We start from the raw sequence: 17257 nt of genomic DNA on the forward strand, positions 1-17257 counted from the left end.
CTTGGATTTAGTGCCTCTTTCTATTGAGGATCATAATATAGAGATTTGTTAGGCAAAGTTGCTGAACATCTAGTGATAACATTATTAATCTCCAGTGATCACTGCAAATCATGTAGCCCCAAAGAATCTCCTCCCCCTTGGTTTAACTTTAGCACTTATGATTTTAGGCTGCAGAGTGTGATACATGGACAACACTCAAACTAAGAACACATAACAGAAAAAAAGATATTTATATTTCAACCATCTCATGAGAAAATCATCTTCATTCCTCTAACACATCAAATGAAACAATATTAATTTGAAAAGTTCATTTATTATATGTTAATATATACTTTCTGAAACAATAATGACAAAAATCTTTTCAGTACATTGACTCACCTTACAAATAAAACAAGAAAATAAGATTTCATCTGCTTTACACATAGGGTTAAATTAGTTAGTTTATCATAGCAAATGCTTGCCTTTCTTGCCATGTGTGAACATTCTGAAGAGGTCCTAGAAGATAAATCCTGCAGCTTACTAGTTCATCACTGTAAAAGGAATCTGAAAATTGTTTCAGTCTATGATGCTGACCTTTTCAAGTTAATCACTTCAAAAGTAAAACAGAATATTACTTTGTGGTCAGAAAACTCACAGATTATACTTTTACCCAAATTTTAAAAAAATACTCTTGATCAAATTTCTATTTCAATTTGTTTTAATTTATGTTTAAGGTTCAGATAAAAAGTCAAATTGAACACAGATTAAACACTAAGATGATAATTCTTTCAGTTTTCCAAGCTATTTTGGATAAAAGTTAAAATGCATACAGTGGGGCATATACTTTGAAGATGCCATTCACTGCATCAGTTTCTACAAACTAGAACCCTAAAATTATGGTAGCTAATAGAAACATTCCATTTTCATAGCAAAGTGCATTCACAATATTCCACTACTAAAAATAGCACATGAAATTATATAGTTCAAAATAACTATTTTCAAAGCAACTTTTTAGTTTAAAAAAATAGAGTTAATAAGATTCTATTATCTTTACAGCTAGAGGACTGTATTTCAGCTTTTTTTTGCTTTATTAAAATACATTACAAAATATAAAATGTGTATTTGTTTTTAATTTGGAAATTAAAAAATAGTGAAACTCCAAAATACAGGATAGTGAATTTTAACGCAAAAGCCATTATAGGTTTACTTTTGTCCCACTGAAGAATTGGAAAGAATAAAAGAAGTAGTGTCATACATTAGAAATAGCACCAGCCTTGGAATCAGGAGACCTGGGTAATCAATCTAAGTCAACTCCTCTGAGCCATAGTTTCCTCATCTGTAAAAAATAAATTGGCTGGAGCAGATGATCTCTAAGGCCTCTTTCAGATCTAATAGTGCCTGTCCATGGTTTCACATGCAATTGTAGAGATATCTTCATTATTTTCATAGCAAAGCATTCAATTTTGTAAGATTAAAGAATCTATAAACGTCTGTCCAAACTAAAATTTATTCAGGCAGATTTTAGATATCCAAAATGGGGGGAAAAGTTTAGAACTGACAATTATATTGAGAAAAGGAACTTTCCACATAGCTGATTATTGTAAACATTTGAGAACATTTTACTAAACTGTAACTTGGGTCTTAAAATGTAAAGCTCTCCCAATAAACAGAAACATAAAAAGTAACTTTTTATCTCACTGATCAATTTTTCCCTGGAGTATGAAAAAAATAAAAGCTATGTAAAAAATAAAAAATAAAGTGCCATACATTAACATTAAAGTAAGTACAGAAAAGGATTATATACACAAACAAAAAGCAAATGACAGTTTTCTGCACTGAATGTTTTTTCAAATAAAAATGCATCATACAATACTGGCTCCCATATACTCCCACATATCTGTGGTCACCCAAAACTTAATGAGTTAGAAAGAAAGACAAGAAAGATAGCACTTTTTCAGTGACATAACTCACATGTATTACAAGGGGCCTATCACAAATAATAATGATAATAAAGTAGATGCTTTCAGACTGTACAGTTTTTGTGATAAATTGACTATTTCTGTAGATTTGTAGTTTTTAAATCCCCTCTCAGAATTCAATCAGGTCTCCTAACAATTGTGACCAATCCATTGCCTGAAGATTATTTTTCTGTTTGATAAATTTGATTCAATGCCACTGACAGGCTGGACAAAATATGTCCATTCATTCTACAAATATTGATGGAGTTCCAAGTTTTAGACTCTAGTGACTGATCCTTCTTGTGTAACAGAGTAGTTGATGAATTGTGCCAATGTAGCTATGTTATAAAAACAGTTTCATTAGATTTTATGGGAGTGAAGAACCAGCAGGTTGGAGAGGAACAGGGGCATGAGGGTATTTTGGGGTGTTCTAAGAAGTGCTGCTATCAAAAGCTGAAGGAGAAAAATATTTCTTGATGAAAGCAAACTCTGCACATACAGCAGTAAAAATGTTTTGCCATCTCAAATTTCTTGATTAAAACCAGAGTAGAGCTCTTCTCCCTAGTTTTAAATACATAAACAACTTGTTGATTTAAAAATATGATGGTTTAATATTCTACAGATATAGTGTGGAAAAATTATTAGGATTTTTCCTGTAATTTTCACTGGAAAACATTCTAATATAGATGTCAAAATGGTCTGTTAGGGCAGAGTCATTTCCAGAAGGGAAGTAGTTTTTCCTTGGATTAGTGATGCTTGGAATTTGGAGGGTTGTAAATCCAGTCAATTATAATGAGTGCCATGCTTCCAATCATAAAGATGATGCCAACAACAAGGAAAATGGCAGCCTAGAGTTGAAAAAAAGGATGAAATATCATTAGAAAATATGGAAAGAATGTAAGTAACTTGAGGCTTACTCACTTAGCATAGTTTGGGTTTTATGACTTGATAAAGTGAGGTATATTGATAGGTATATTAGTCTTTATTTCAGTAAGGCAGTCTTTGCCTCATCTGCTCAGAGCTCATAGAAGTTTTGTTAAAAACTTTACTACTGAATCAGTCACACAGAATATTAGCAGGCATAAGAGATCCAGTAAAATCCTTTTGTTATTGATTACCCAAGCATTAGGATTAACAAGTAATTACACTTAACATGACAACAACATATTTACAATTTAGTACCTCTACTGAAGTCCTATCCTGGTATTCCTTCTGGCATGATGGTCACCTTGGCTATTCAAAGGCTGTGCTAGAGAAATGAAATCTCTTGCAGGACTTAAAAGTTGTAAAGTTTTCAAGTATACTTCTACTGAAGAATTTCTCATCTGTCTGAACATTGACAGGACTAGGTTCATCACCAGGTTGCCTACAGACTGATTACTCTGGGGGGTCATAGCTATCCTTAAATACTGTATACAAAATTATTGGGGGGTTGTGGTATGAAAAAATTACCCATATTGAGGAAATTTCAGGTCCTTGGAGTGTTTAAATAAGTTTATTAGAGATTGCTTACATTGACTTTTGGCCCTGTCTAAAAATTCCATGTAGATCTCCTTACTAGAGAATTTGCCTAAATATTTTAATTAATCTAATCAGTCCTGCATAATCTTATAAGTCCTACACAGAAAGAACTTCTTTTGTGGTGTATTTATATGCATGTATTCTTTCAAATGAATGTGCAAGATTACACTGATTTATTTGTTCAAATGACCAGTTTCTTGCAGAGGTTGTATTTGCTAACCAGTTGAAGAATTTCATGTTTCCAAAAGCAGAATATCCTTATAGTAAATTGTTATTAGTTTTAATTATATTTTTATGTCAAATTTTCTTCAGTATTAACATATCCTTTAATCCAATGACGTTTCCAAAATTTAATGGAAGTCAATGGGCAAATATTATTCAATATACAAATATTCAGTTTGCAAGCAATCTTTGGATTGGAGCAAATATGTTGAATAAGCGTTCTTCCTTTCATTCTGCCTAAGTATGCATGATTGCATTTGTATCTGCTCCCCAGTCAAGTCTGGTAAGTCAAGGAAATCCTTCTTCATTATCATCTTTCTTTGAAGGAGGTGATGTGTGTATTTGTGCATACGAGTTTGTGCATATTTGTGTGGGGGTGTGTGTATGTGTATGTAATATGGTATGAAATGGACTTGGTAGAGATGCTGAAGTTGCATTTTAATTATAAATGTTTCATAATAAATCAAAAAGTTATAGCCTTTGAACTGAGTTGCTAGAGGTCACCAAAAGATAAAGCAGCACTAAGGACAAGTGATGAATTTTTCTCAATTTATTGAATATTCAGTATATTATTATTACTTGAACATTGATAGAAATAGTCCTAATGTATTTTTAGTCTATGTTCAGATAAATCATATATTAAATAATCATGCTAATTCAAATTAAGTGGCATGACGCAGTAGATTCCAATACTAAGTCTTTCACTCAGTAGCTCTAGGATTTGCACATCATTTTGAACTTTCTTTGCCAATGTTTCCACAAGAGTAAAATATGAGGATTGGGGCAGATGATACTTTAGATTCCTTCCAGAAATTGGGATTTACATAAACTATTATTAGCCCAAGGTCACACAAATCAGAGTGAAGACTAGAACCTAAGTACCCTGATTCACAGATAAAAAAGAAAACTGAGGGACAAAAAGAAATAATGATGTTATCCCTTTATTAACTCTAATTGCCCAACAGCATGAAAACAGATTGCATATAACAGAGAAGAATAAGAATTGCTGGAACTCCAGGTCATATGTAGGAAGGGAATTTTGAAGCAACATGACCTATAGCACTGGAACTGTCCTGAGAAGTGTCAAGGCTCCAAGATAAGGATTTAGGAAAAGTTAGAAAGACACATTCTACTACAGCACAGGTAGAAAAGCATGCCTCAAAGATTGGCAGATACAGCTCAGGTTCAAGAAACACTACAGAATTTCTTTTTTTCTCCCCATTCAAAGACTCTTGTCCCTGACTGTGCCTCTGAATACTGTAAAGAACATGTCTTGTAAAACTTAAAAGTGCTTTGTAAATATGAGTAAGCAATAAAGTTTCCTTATGTTTACCTGACTGAAAATAAAATCCTCAGTATTGTTGACAAATGGGAATGTCTTATTCTGAACAAAATTCTTAACAGTATTAAAGGATCTATTCCTATTTCTGGGTAACCAAAACAGTTATTGCAATTCTTTGTATTTCATTTGCCAAAGACAGTGCTCTCAATGCACATTTGTACATTGATAATAGGAAAGTTTCACTGATGCTTGACACACTGCAGAGTAAATAAGGCCTGTGAGTTTTTATTTGTAAAGTTCTGGAATCATCAGTCTCTAAATTGTGTGTGTGTGTGTGTGTGTGTGTGTGTGTGTGTGTGTATGTGTAAAGGTGAAGGAAAGCACCTCACCCTAAGTTGAGATATTTTAAATGTGTATGTTTTTGATACTTTAGGGTCTTCATGTAGCATTTTTTCCCCTTAGCAATATGTATATTTTCTTTTTTATATAAGAAAGAAGTTGAAGATCAACTTTTGATTGAAGGAAATCACAAGATCTGCTGATTTCTGGTTGACTTACCCCAATCTTCTGAGGTGATCGTAAAGGTTCTTTTTTAACTAGTCGAAGGTAAAAAGCAGCTGGAAGAATGAAAATTAGCATTGTAGCAGAAGATGCACCTGAAGAAAAATCAAGGTATTTGGTAAAATTATTAATGATGTGAATGATAAGTATGCTACTCCACTACGTGTGGAAGCCAAAAACAAAATCACCCAACCCGCTGAAATGCACTGTGAGGCACTTAATTTATATGTTTTGAATGAGAGCCTTCATTGCGTAGAGAACTTGTCTTTCAAGTCAGGAAAACCTGGGTTCAAGTCCTCCTTCTCACACATACTCTCAGCCCCTTCAGGTAAACCTTCCTCCTCAGTAGTTTCCATACCAATGAAATCACAAGTTCATTCCAAAGAAGAGAAGGTTGAATGATCCCTGAGCAGACATGCAGTGACAAGTTACCCAAAAGGAGTAAATTGTCCATAAAAGCCAAGTGCTTTCCTTTCTGAAGAAATTTTTCAACTCTCAAATTGTTGGATAAATTTCCATGTCCTGCTGACAAAATTTCTGTCCTTTTACATCTTTCCTAGAAAATTTATATGGCCTCTGAGTTTGTAGTCTAAGAAGCACTGTGGCGCATGGACTGGCAACTAATGATGTCTAAGATCTAACCTCAAATGTTATCACTAAACACTTTATGTCTTTGGATTTTCCTGTACCTCAGTTTCCTTATCAGTAAAGTAAGGGGATTGGGCTAATAATGATTGCAATCATATTCTACTCTACAATACTATGGTTCTTGAAATATAATGCAATAGAAAAAAACCACAGTTTGGCCACTTGATACCTCTGTAACTACAGACAAGTCTTTGTAGATCCTGCTTTGTGAACACTGCCACAGAAATATAGAAGTAATTTTTTAGTAATCAAGAAAGTTCTGTCCCAGAATTCAACACTTTACTGATATAGAACTTCTGGGAGAGATTTCTGGGAAAGAATTGGAAGGTCTAGGCACATGGAATTGGGTGGGGCCATGTGATCTGTGGGCACCCTGAATCTCTAAGCCTGTCATGTGGAAGGAAAGGGAACAAGCATTTATCAAGCACTTACAATGTACTGGGCACTGTACTAAGTGATTTATAAATATTATTTAATTTGCTAGTTATAATAACCTAGAAGGTAAGTGCTATTATTATTATTCCCACTTGACAGTTGAGGAAATCAAAGTGAACAGAAATCAAGTGACTTGCCCAGGGTCACAGCTAGTTAAGCGTGTTCTAATCCCTGAGTTTATTTGAGTATATATAAGTATATTTGGAAAATCTCAGGAGAATGCCATTATGTATGTATAAGAACAACTTCAATGGACTTTGACACATAGATTATCCATACTATCCCTTTATCTTTAAGTGCCAATAGGATCTTGAACAGTTACAGTTTAAACATCATTCTTTGAGGAGTCTGAGGAGACTGGGTTTAACAGGCATTCTGAAGAGTCAAGGATGAAGAGGGACTGAGTAGAGCATAAGAGAGGGAATTAAAACAAACTTCCTAAGAGAACTGTTTTAATTCTTACCTTGCAATGAAACATTAATTGAAACAAAAAAAATTCTGAGAGATTTTGGTTGCTATTCTGAGAGAACAGAAAGATGGAAATGTGTTTCCAGAATTGAGAAATCAGCAATTATGTTAATGGTTAAAGGTGACTTTGACTGTGACTTCTCACAAGTGAAAATATTGTAATTAATTATAGTTTTGTTTTATAGTTTGTTACATTGTTAGTAAATTGTGTAGGCAGTGTAACATTGACTCAACCCTAGGAGATTAATGGGGGTCGATTTTATGTGTGTGTGTGTGTGTGTGTGTGTGGGTGTGGATGTGTGCACTAAACAAAGAGAGACAGAGTTAGAGTCAGACACAGACAGAAAAAGAGAGAGAAGCAAAAGCTTTGGGAAAAATGTTTCTTCAGTTCACTTAATATATTTTATAAACTGGGGTGAAGGCTACAAGCTAATAGATTATAGCAATTTATTAGGAAATGCCAAAACTTGCTTCTGATTTCCTTAAAAGCTAGATTTAAAAAAAAAGGATAGAGAAAATAAGCTAGTAGAATGTAGAGAAATGATATGTGACCTTAATGTTAAAGATCATATGATTAAAAATTTATAAGAGAAGCAGATTATATATACCTCTTATAGCATTGAGTATGAAATGTATTCTTAACCAAATAAAAGAAAGAGGCAATTACAAAAGATAAAATTTAACTTTGATTACTTGCATAGATAAAATTAATGTACCTAAGATAAGAAAGTAAGAGATCAAATGGGAAAAAATTTATAAACTTCTCTGATAAGAGTTTGGTATCTAAGATATAGAAATAATTAATAAAACATGTAAGATTAATAGCCACTGGATAAATGGTCAAAATTTATTAACAGTTCTCAAAAGAAAAGCTGCAATACAGAAGTACCAACAAATCTCAAATGCATCTTCCCCCATTATTCCAAAAATTTCAGCTTGGTGAAAAGGGGAGAAAGAATAAGCATTTATATAGTTATACTATATACTATGTGCAAAGTGCTTTACAAATATTATATCATTTAATCCTCACAATAATGTGAGGTATGTGCTATTATTATCCCTCTTTTACAGTCGAGGAAACTAAGGCAAACAGAGGTTAAGTGACTTACCCAGAATCACACGCCTATTGAGTGTCTGAGGCCAAATTTGAACTCATGTATTTCTTGACTCTAGGCCTAGTACTCTATCCACTGGGTCACCTAGCTGAAACTAGTGTTTTATCATTTTGCAGTTCTACCAACAATGTATCAGTGTGCCTATCTTTTGACAACCATTCCAAAAATAACATTGCTATTTGAGAGTGGGGTGGGGTGGGGTGGTATGTTTGTGAGTTTTCAGGGGGTGGCACAAAACTAATAGTAAGAGAAATACAACAAATAGACCATATTGATGCTAAATCCTGCTACATATGTATATTTGGAACATCCCATGTTATACTGTAAATTGTTGACTATACTTCTCTAGATATAAACTGAAAAATGAGGGGATTTGGCTAGATGACTTGAAGTCTCTCTGCATTTCTAAATCTGTAATCCTATAATCTCATGGTTTATTTAATCATTCTACCTAGAGAAGGATGAGAGTCTGAATTCGGTAATTAAAAGCATTTCTGAAACCTACCTATGAAGCCAAAAATGTATTTTAAAGTTGGCACAAGAATTACGAGGACATTATTAAGTGCAAGGAGAATTGCTGCAATCAGAAAGTGTCTTATCCAACTGAAGGGCCTTTTGGGGAATAACAGTGTGATCACTGATGTGCGGATCTGTAAAGGAAACATGAAAAAGAAACAGTATGGATTTTTAGCTTTTTCTAATTGTTTATTTTTAAATATTTTAAAACACATTAACTTTGAAAAATCTTGAAACCTTTCCCTCCTGCCTCCTGAAAAGATCTAAATGCTGTTTTGATGTCTAAAGATGTCCCATTAATTTTTTCTCTTTGAATATAGTTCAATTTTATTCAATGAGTTTCCAGAACGCATTAAGCAGTTTAACTTAATTTTTAAAAAATTTTAAAGGAAGAGGGAGAAAATATATATAACACTGAGAGGGATAAAAATCTTCAGGGGTTGATTAAGAAAGCTGCTGCCCTTACTCTTATGAGATAAGCTGCCAGCCAGGGTTCAATGCTAAGGAAGATCAGTAGCAATATTTGATTTTCATTGGATGTTACTGAAGAATTTTGTGAAAATCAAACTGAGATTTGGAAATGTTCTTACTTCCTATTGGTATGGTCATATGTGTGTGTGTGTGTGTGTGTGTGTGTGTGTGTATTTGAGAAAGATCCCTCAGAGAATTCATCATTGTTTCTTTACTCATGCAATTTTGAAATAAGTTAAAAAAAAAGTCAAGAACCGTTTCATTTGCCACAGCAGATAGTATTGTATTTTAATAACTAGATAAAGAGAGTCTACAAATGAAACCACTGAAAACTTACAGGCCCCTGAACTAGCTGTGAAAACAAAAGAATATAAAAGCTTGAAGTATCAGGCTTTTATCCTCACCCCCATCTAGAGGTAAGTAGAGACCAACTCTAACATAAAGTCCAAAGTTAAGAAATAGGCTAGAAAGATGAGCAAACAATAAAAAGAATCTAACCATTAAAAGATTCTATGGTGACAGGGAAGCTCAAAACACAAACTCAGAAGAAGACAATGATGTGAAAACATCTACAAAGCTTCAAAGAAAAATGCAGACTGAATACAAGCTAAGAAGAGTTCCTGGAAGAGCTAAAGAAAGGTTTTTTAAAAGCAAAAATAGGCCAAGATGGCAGAGGGAAAGCAGTGACTTGCTTGAGCTCTCCCCCAAACCCCTCCAAATACCTATAAAAAATGACTCTAAACAAATTCTAAAGCATCAGAACCCACACAAACACAGAGTGAAACAAATTTCCAGCCCAAGACAACCTGGATGGTTGATCAGAAAGGTATATTGCGCCGGGTGGGGTGAGGAGTGCAGTTCGGTGTGGGCGTGCAGGCTGCAGTGACCCTGGAGCAGTACTCAGAGTACTGAATCATGGGCAGCTGTGGCAGTTTCCAGACTTCTCAACCCACGAATGCCAAAGACAACTTAGAAGGTAAGTGGGAAAAGTCTGTGACTGCGGTGAGATAAGCTAGGTTTCAGCCACAAGTCCTGAGAACGGGCCATGGCTGCCTCCTGAGCTTCTGGCCCACAGACTGAGGGGGAATTGAGTGACTGATTAGAGGGGGAGTCACAGGGATCTCTTTGCCAGTGCTGAGGCAGGAATCTCTTGCTTGCCCGTGCTTGGATCTGGGTCACAGTTCTGAGGGGGGATCCTAGGGCAAGGAGGAGTGCTGGCATGGTGGAGCTTGCTGAGGCGGTAGAGAGGAAACACCTCACCCCTTATCATACCACCTTGGAAGAACTGAAAATTTACAGGTCCGTAGAAGTATCTCTGAAAACAGCTGTACAAACCCTCAAAACTTGGGACGATACATTCTCCATATTGGAAGCAGACTCTTACCTTAACAAAGAGTTTAAAACTCAAGTAATTGGCCGGGATCATGAGTAAGCAGTGCAAAAAGAGTCAGACTTTGATGACAAAGAAGATCAAAACATATAGCCAGAAGAAGACAACAAAGTCAAAGCTCCTACATCCAAAGCCTCCAAGAAAAATATGAATCAGTCCTAGGCCTTGGAAGAGCTCAAAAGCGATTTTGAGAAGCAAGTAAGAGAAGTAGAGGAAAAACTGGGAAGAGAAATGAGAGTGATGCAAGAAAATCATGAAAAACAAGTCAACAGCTTGCTAAAGGAGACCCAAAAAAATACTGAAGAAAATAATACCTTAAAAAAATAGCCTAAACCAAATGGCAAAAGAGGTCCAAATAGCCAACGAGGAGAAGAATGCCCTAAAAAGCAGAATTGGCCAAATGGAAAAGGAAGTCCAAAAGATTACTGAAGAAAATACTTCCTTAAAGATTAGAATGGAGCAATTGGAAGCTAGTGACTTTATGAGAAATCAAGACACTGTAAAACAAATCCAAAAGAATGAAAAATTACAAAACAATGTGAAATATCTCATTGGAAAAACAGCTGACCTGGAAAATAGATCCAGGAGAGGTCATTTAAAAATTATTGGACTATCTGAAAGCCATGATCAAAAAAAGAGCCTAGACATCATCTTTCAAGAAATTATCCAGGAAAACTGCCCTGATATTTTAGAACCAGAGGGCAAATAGAAATTGAAAGAATCCACTGATCACCTCCTGAAAGAGATCCCCAAAGGAAAACTCCTAGGAATATTGTAGACAAATTCCAGAGTACCCAGGTCAGGGAGAAAATATTACAAGCAGCCAGAAAGAAACAATTCAAGTATTGTGGAAACACAATCAGGATAACACAAGATTAAGCAGCTTCTACATTAAGGGACCACAGGGCATGGAATATAATATTCCAGAGGGCAAGGGAGATAGGATTACAACCAAGAATCACCTACCCATCCCCTTCAGGGGAAAAATGGTCATTCAGTGAAATAGAGGACTTTCAAGCATTCTTGATGAAAAGACCAAAGCTGAATAGAAAATTTGACTTTCCAATACAAGACTCAAGTGGAACATGAAGAGGAAAATAGGAAAGAGACTTATTAAGGTTGAACTGTTTACATTCCTGCATGGAAAGATGATATTTGTAACTCATGAGACCTTTGTCAGTATTAGGGTAGTTGGAGGGGAAAAATTATATGTATGTATATAGATAGATAGATAGATAGATAGATAGATAGATAGATAGATAGATAGATAAAGGGCATAGGGTGAGTTGAAGATGAAAGGGTCATATCTGGAGAATAAAATTAAGGGGTGAGAGAGGATTATACTAGGAGAAGGAGAAAGGGAGAGTTAGAATGGGGTAAATTATCTCACAAAAAAATAGAAAAGAAAAGACTCTTACAGTGGAGGGGAAATGGGGAAAGTGAGAGGGAATGAGTGAATCTTATAGGATTTGACTTAAGGAGGGAATAACATACACACTCAAGTGGGTATGGAAATCTGTCTTACCCTACAGGAAAATAGGGGGGGAAGGGGACAAGAGAGTAGGGGGATGATAGAGAGGAGGGCAGATTGAGAAAGGGGGTAATCAGAAGCAAATACTTCTGAGGAGGGACAGGGTCAAAAGAAAGGATAGAATAAATGGGGGGGCAGGATAGAATTAAGGGAAATAGTTTTTCACAGCATGTCTACTATGGAAATGTTTGGCATAACTGCACACATATAACCTATATTGAGTTGCTTGCCTTTTCAATGACGGTGGGTGGGGAGGGAGGAAGGGAGAAAATTTGGAACCCAAAGTTTTAAAAACACATGTTTAAAAAAATATTTTCACATGCAACTGGGAAATAAGAAATACAGGAAATGGGGTACAGAAATCTATCCTGCCCTACAGGAAAAGAGAAGGGGAAGGGGATAAGAGAAGGAGGGAAGAGATAGAAGGGAAGGCAGACTAGGGGAAGGGCTATTCAGAATGCATCCCATCTTGGGGTGGGGGAAGGGGCGAGATGGGGTGAAAATTTGGAACTCAAAATCTTGTGGAAGTAAATGTTGAAAACTAAAAATAAATAAATTTATTAATAAAAAAAAGCAAAAATAAAAGATTTTCAAAATCAAATAAGAGCAATAGAGAAAAGTTGGGGAAAGATATGAAAACAATGCCAGAAAATTATGAAAAGAGAAGTAACAGCTTAGTAAATGAGACACAAAAATACTAAAGAAAATAGTTCCATAAAATCAGAATTAGCCAAATGGTAAAAGGATACACAAAACCTCAACAAAGAAAGTAAGTCCTTAAAAATTACAATTGGTCCAATGGAAGCTAACAACTCCATGAGACATAAAGAAACAATAGAACAAAACCTGAAGTGAAAAAATAGAAGAAAATATGAAATATCTCATCAGAAAAACAACTAACCTGGGAAATAGATCAAGGAGGGAAAATCTGGCAATTATTAGACTACCTGAAATCCATGAGAAAAAAATGATCATATCTGATTATTTGGAACCCAAAGTTTTAAAAACACCTGTTTAAAAAAAATCATATCTGATTATTATATTTCAAGAAATTATAAAAAGCTGCCAGGTAAAGTAGAAAATAGTATGGTAGAAACTAGGTAAAGACCAACATCTTACACCATATTTCAAAATAAAATCAAAATGGGTACACAATTTAGATATAAAAGCTGATACTATGAGCAAACTGGGAGAGCAGGAAATAGTTTACTGGTAAGATTTATGGAGAATGGAAGAATTTATGACCAAACAAGAGATAGAGAATATTATGAAATGCAAAATGGATAATTTTAGGGGCAGCTAAGTGGTGTAGTGGATAGAGCATGAGCCCTGGAGTTCAGAGGACCTGAGTTCAAATCTGACATCAGACACTTACTAGCTGTGTGCCTCTGGGCAAATAACTTAACCCCAATTGCCTAAAAAAAAAAATGGATAATTTTGATTACATTAAATTGAAAAGTTTTTGCACAAAGGCAATGCAACCAAGATTAGGAGGGAAGCAGAAACTGGGAAAGAATTTTTGCACTCAGTGTCTCTGATAAAGGCCTCATTTCTAAAATATACAGAGAGCTGAGTCAAATTTATAACAAAGTCAAATTTATAACCCAATTGATAAATGATCAAAGGATATGAACAGGCAGTTCTCAGATGAAGAAATTAAAGCCGTCTATAGTCATATGAAAAAATACTCTAAATCACTATTGATTAGAGAAATGCAAATCAAAATGACTCTGAGGTACCATATCACACCTATCAGATTGGCTAACATGATACAACAGGAAAATTATAAATGTTGAACAAGGTGTGGGAAAATTGGAACACTAATGCATTGTTGGTGGAGTTGTGAACTGATCCAACCATTTTGGAGAACAATTTGGAACTGTGCCCAAAGGGCTATAAAAATGTGCATACCCTTTAACCCAGCAATACCACTTCTAGGGCTATATCCCAAAGAGATCATAAAAATGGGAAAGGGACCCACATGTACAAAAATATTTATAGTAGCTCTTTCTGTGGTGGCAAAGAATTGGAAATTGGGGGGATGCCCATCAATTGGGGAATGATTGAACAAGTTGTAGTATATGAATGTAATGGAATACTATTGTGTTATAAGAAATGATGAGCAGGTAGATTTCAAGAAATCCTGGAAAGACTTACATGAACCGATGCTGAGTGAAGTGAGCAGAACCAGAGAACATTGACACAGTAACAGCCACAATGTGAGATGACTAATTTTGATAGACTCATCTCTTCTTAGCAATGCAAAGATTCAAGACAACTCCAAAGGACTCATGATGGAAAATCTATCATGATGGATTTTCATGTCATCCACATCCCGAAAAAGAACTATGGAGTCTGAATGCAGATCAAAGCATATTATTTGCTTTCTCTCTTTTCTTTTTACTTTTTTTTTGTTCATTTCTTCTTTCTCGTGGTTTCTCCCATTGGTTCTACTTCTTTACAACATGACTAATGTGAAAGTAGGTTCAATATGAGTGTATGTGTACAGCCTGTATCAAATTGCACAATGTCTTGGAGTGGAGGGAGAGGAGAAATAGGGAGAAAATTTGGAACTCAAAATCTTATGAAAGTGAATGTTGAAAACTAAAAATAAATATATAATTTTTAAAAAAGAAATTAGAGAAGAAAAGTGCCCTGATATCTTCAGAGCAGAGGGCAAAAGAGAAATTGAAAGAATCCTCCAATTATCTCCAGCTAGTACCAATATAGATAGGTGGCTATTTTAGAAAGCTGCCTGGGGCACTGAGAAATCAAATACTTGTTCAGGGCTATTCAATCAGTATGAGTCAGAGGCAGATATCCTGACTCCAAGTCTCACTTTTTATTTACTATATAGACTCCTTAAACAGTAGCTGTCAAAATTGCTAGCATTTGCTGATGCAGAACAACGATGATATGGGCTAGAAAAATGTAGGCAGATAACTCAACAGTTCTTAAATATTTCAAAAAAATCTAAATAAAAAAAATCAATCCCCAAGGTTTTTTTCCTTACCACATTCTCCTCATTACAATTTATTAAAAGTGTCTAAGTTTATCTCTGAAAGATTGTTTGAGACCAAAATTGTTGGAAACAATGTAAAATCATTACTAAGTTCCAGTTTACTATACCTTTGCTTGCAAGTCTAAACTTACATACCTTAGAAAACAAAGAATTTAGATCAAGGTAAGGGAAATTTGTGGTCTAATAGTGATAAAATAATGTTCATATTCTACACAATTATTATTACTTTCAAGAAGTTTAGTAGCATTTATTAAAGGAGTAATCAGTTTAAAGAAAATACTGTTATTTCCCTGCTTCTTCCGAAGATATATCAACTAGACCTAATGGAGGATGATAAAAGCTGTGAATGGCATGGCTAGTTAAAGTGCCCCTTTTCTATGAAGGAGAATATAAGACCTAACAAGGAAACTGACTGTGAAGAAATCAGTCTAGTTTTAGCTCTGTTATTGACTCTAGACACTCAGCCAAAGAGAAATACAGCAATTAAGTCAGAAGGGAGAAGACTTAGAAACTGTAGTGTCATGAAAGAACACCAAATCTAAAGTCAGAGGACCTGGTTTCATATGTCTAAAGATCCCTTATAGTTCTAAATCCTACGATCTGATATCTTCTCCAAGGTCTAAGGCTCCTTGGTCAAAAGCCTTTGATATGCACATGCTCCTACATGTTTCTTATCAAGTCAACACACATTTATTAAGAAGGTACTATGTGTCAGGCACTATTTTAAGTGCTGGAGATACAAAGAAAGGCAAAAAAGAGTACTTTCTCTCAAGTAGATCAGTATAATGAGGGAGACAACATACAAACAACTATGTATAAATAAGATATATACAGGATAAATTGAAGATGATATTAGAGAAAAGGCACTGTCATAAGGGAGGATGCCAATGTCACTATATTATAGAGTACTGGAGGGCAGTAAGGTAAAAGAAGACTGGAAATATAGGAAAGAAACAGGTTATGAAGGACTTATTTATATTTGTTTCTGATGGTAACAGGAAGAAGCTAGAATTCATTTAATTAAATAGATGATATGGTCAGATTTGTGCTTTAGGAAGATCAATTTGATATCTGAGTGGAAGAGAGATTAAGTGAGGAGAGCATTACCAGGAGGTTACTGTAATGGTCCTGGCATGAAGTAAGAAGGGATTGCACCAGGATATTGGCAGTATCAGAGTAGAGAATGGGGCATATACAAGAGATATTACAAAGGACTTGGCAACCCATGCCACGATGGGGGAAGGGTGCAGTGAGAGAAAATGAAGAGTTGACGGAGACATCTAGGGTTCCATTCTAAGAAGATAGGTGTACCCTGGACAGTAGTAGCAAAGCTAATCAGAGAGAAGAGTTGGGGAGAGGAGGGAGTAATAATGAATTCAGTTTTAGACATCATGAGTTTCAGATGTCTATGAGACACCTAGCTTGAGAGGTCCAAAAGGCAGTTGAAAATGTGAGACTGGACAGGAGAGAAGTTAGGGTTAGATCTAATATAGACATAGATCTGAAATCTATAGATGTGAGAATTATCTACAGAGAGATGATAATTGAATCTAGAATTAGTTCTGGGTCCACTGCTGAACAGACCAGCTAGTCTATAGAAGGAAGGAGAAGGAGGAGGAGGAGGAGAAAGAGAACAAAAAGGAGCCAAAGAAAATTTACTGGCCTTCCTGAACTACTGATGAGTCAGATGGATAGATCTGGAGAAAGTTTGGACAAAAATTCAGGAGACCTGGCTTCTAGTTCTAACTCTGCCACTAATTTGCTCTTTGACTTTGGGAAAGTCAATTAACTTCTCTGAGCCTCCATTTCTGGAAAATAAGAATGCCCAATAGTTGTACTATTTACCTTATAAGATTGTTGTAATAATCAAATGAAAATGTATATAAAAAATACCATGGTCATAAAGTCTCCTACCACACTAGAAGTCACCACCACAATTATATTACCTTTTCAGAGTGCTAGTCATATGTTCAGCACTATACAGAATGTTCTGTGCAGCATGACATTAATTATTGAATTTCTTGGTTTCCCTTTCCTCTGAGATAAATGAGGAAATCCAGACTTTTTTGAAAGGCATTAATTTTACAAGAATTTTATGTACCCTTCATTCATTTTATCTGTGTCCTCACCAGAAGGGA

The 17257-nt window shown here is 35.2% G+C and overlaps 1 protein-coding gene across 1 annotated transcript in view; it reads right to left on the reverse strand.

Annotated features, from left to right (window-relative positions):
- Positions 1-311: 311 nt before the first annotated feature.
- Positions 312-17257, reverse strand: part of SLC38A4 (solute carrier family 38 member 4) — a 52080-nt gene continuing 35134 nt past the window's right edge. The window contains exons 14-16 of the mRNA XM_027858924.1: positions 8695-8839; positions 5521-5618; positions 312-2785 (exon numbers count right to left, since the gene is read on the reverse strand). Of these exons, the coding sequence (XP_027714725.1) occupies positions 2684-2785; positions 5521-5618; positions 8695-8839 (345 nt within the window). The 3' untranslated portion in view covers positions 312-2683. The remainder of the gene's footprint in view (positions 2786-5520; positions 5619-8694; positions 8840-17257) is intronic.

This window comes from Vombatus ursinus, unplaced genomic scaffold (genome assembly GCF_900497805.2).
Source record: "Vombatus ursinus unplaced genomic scaffold, bare-nosed wombat genome assembly UNPS02013950.1, whole genome shotgun sequence".
NCBI classification, from domain to species: domain Eukaryota; kingdom Metazoa; phylum Chordata; class Mammalia; order Diprotodontia; family Vombatidae; genus Vombatus; species Vombatus ursinus.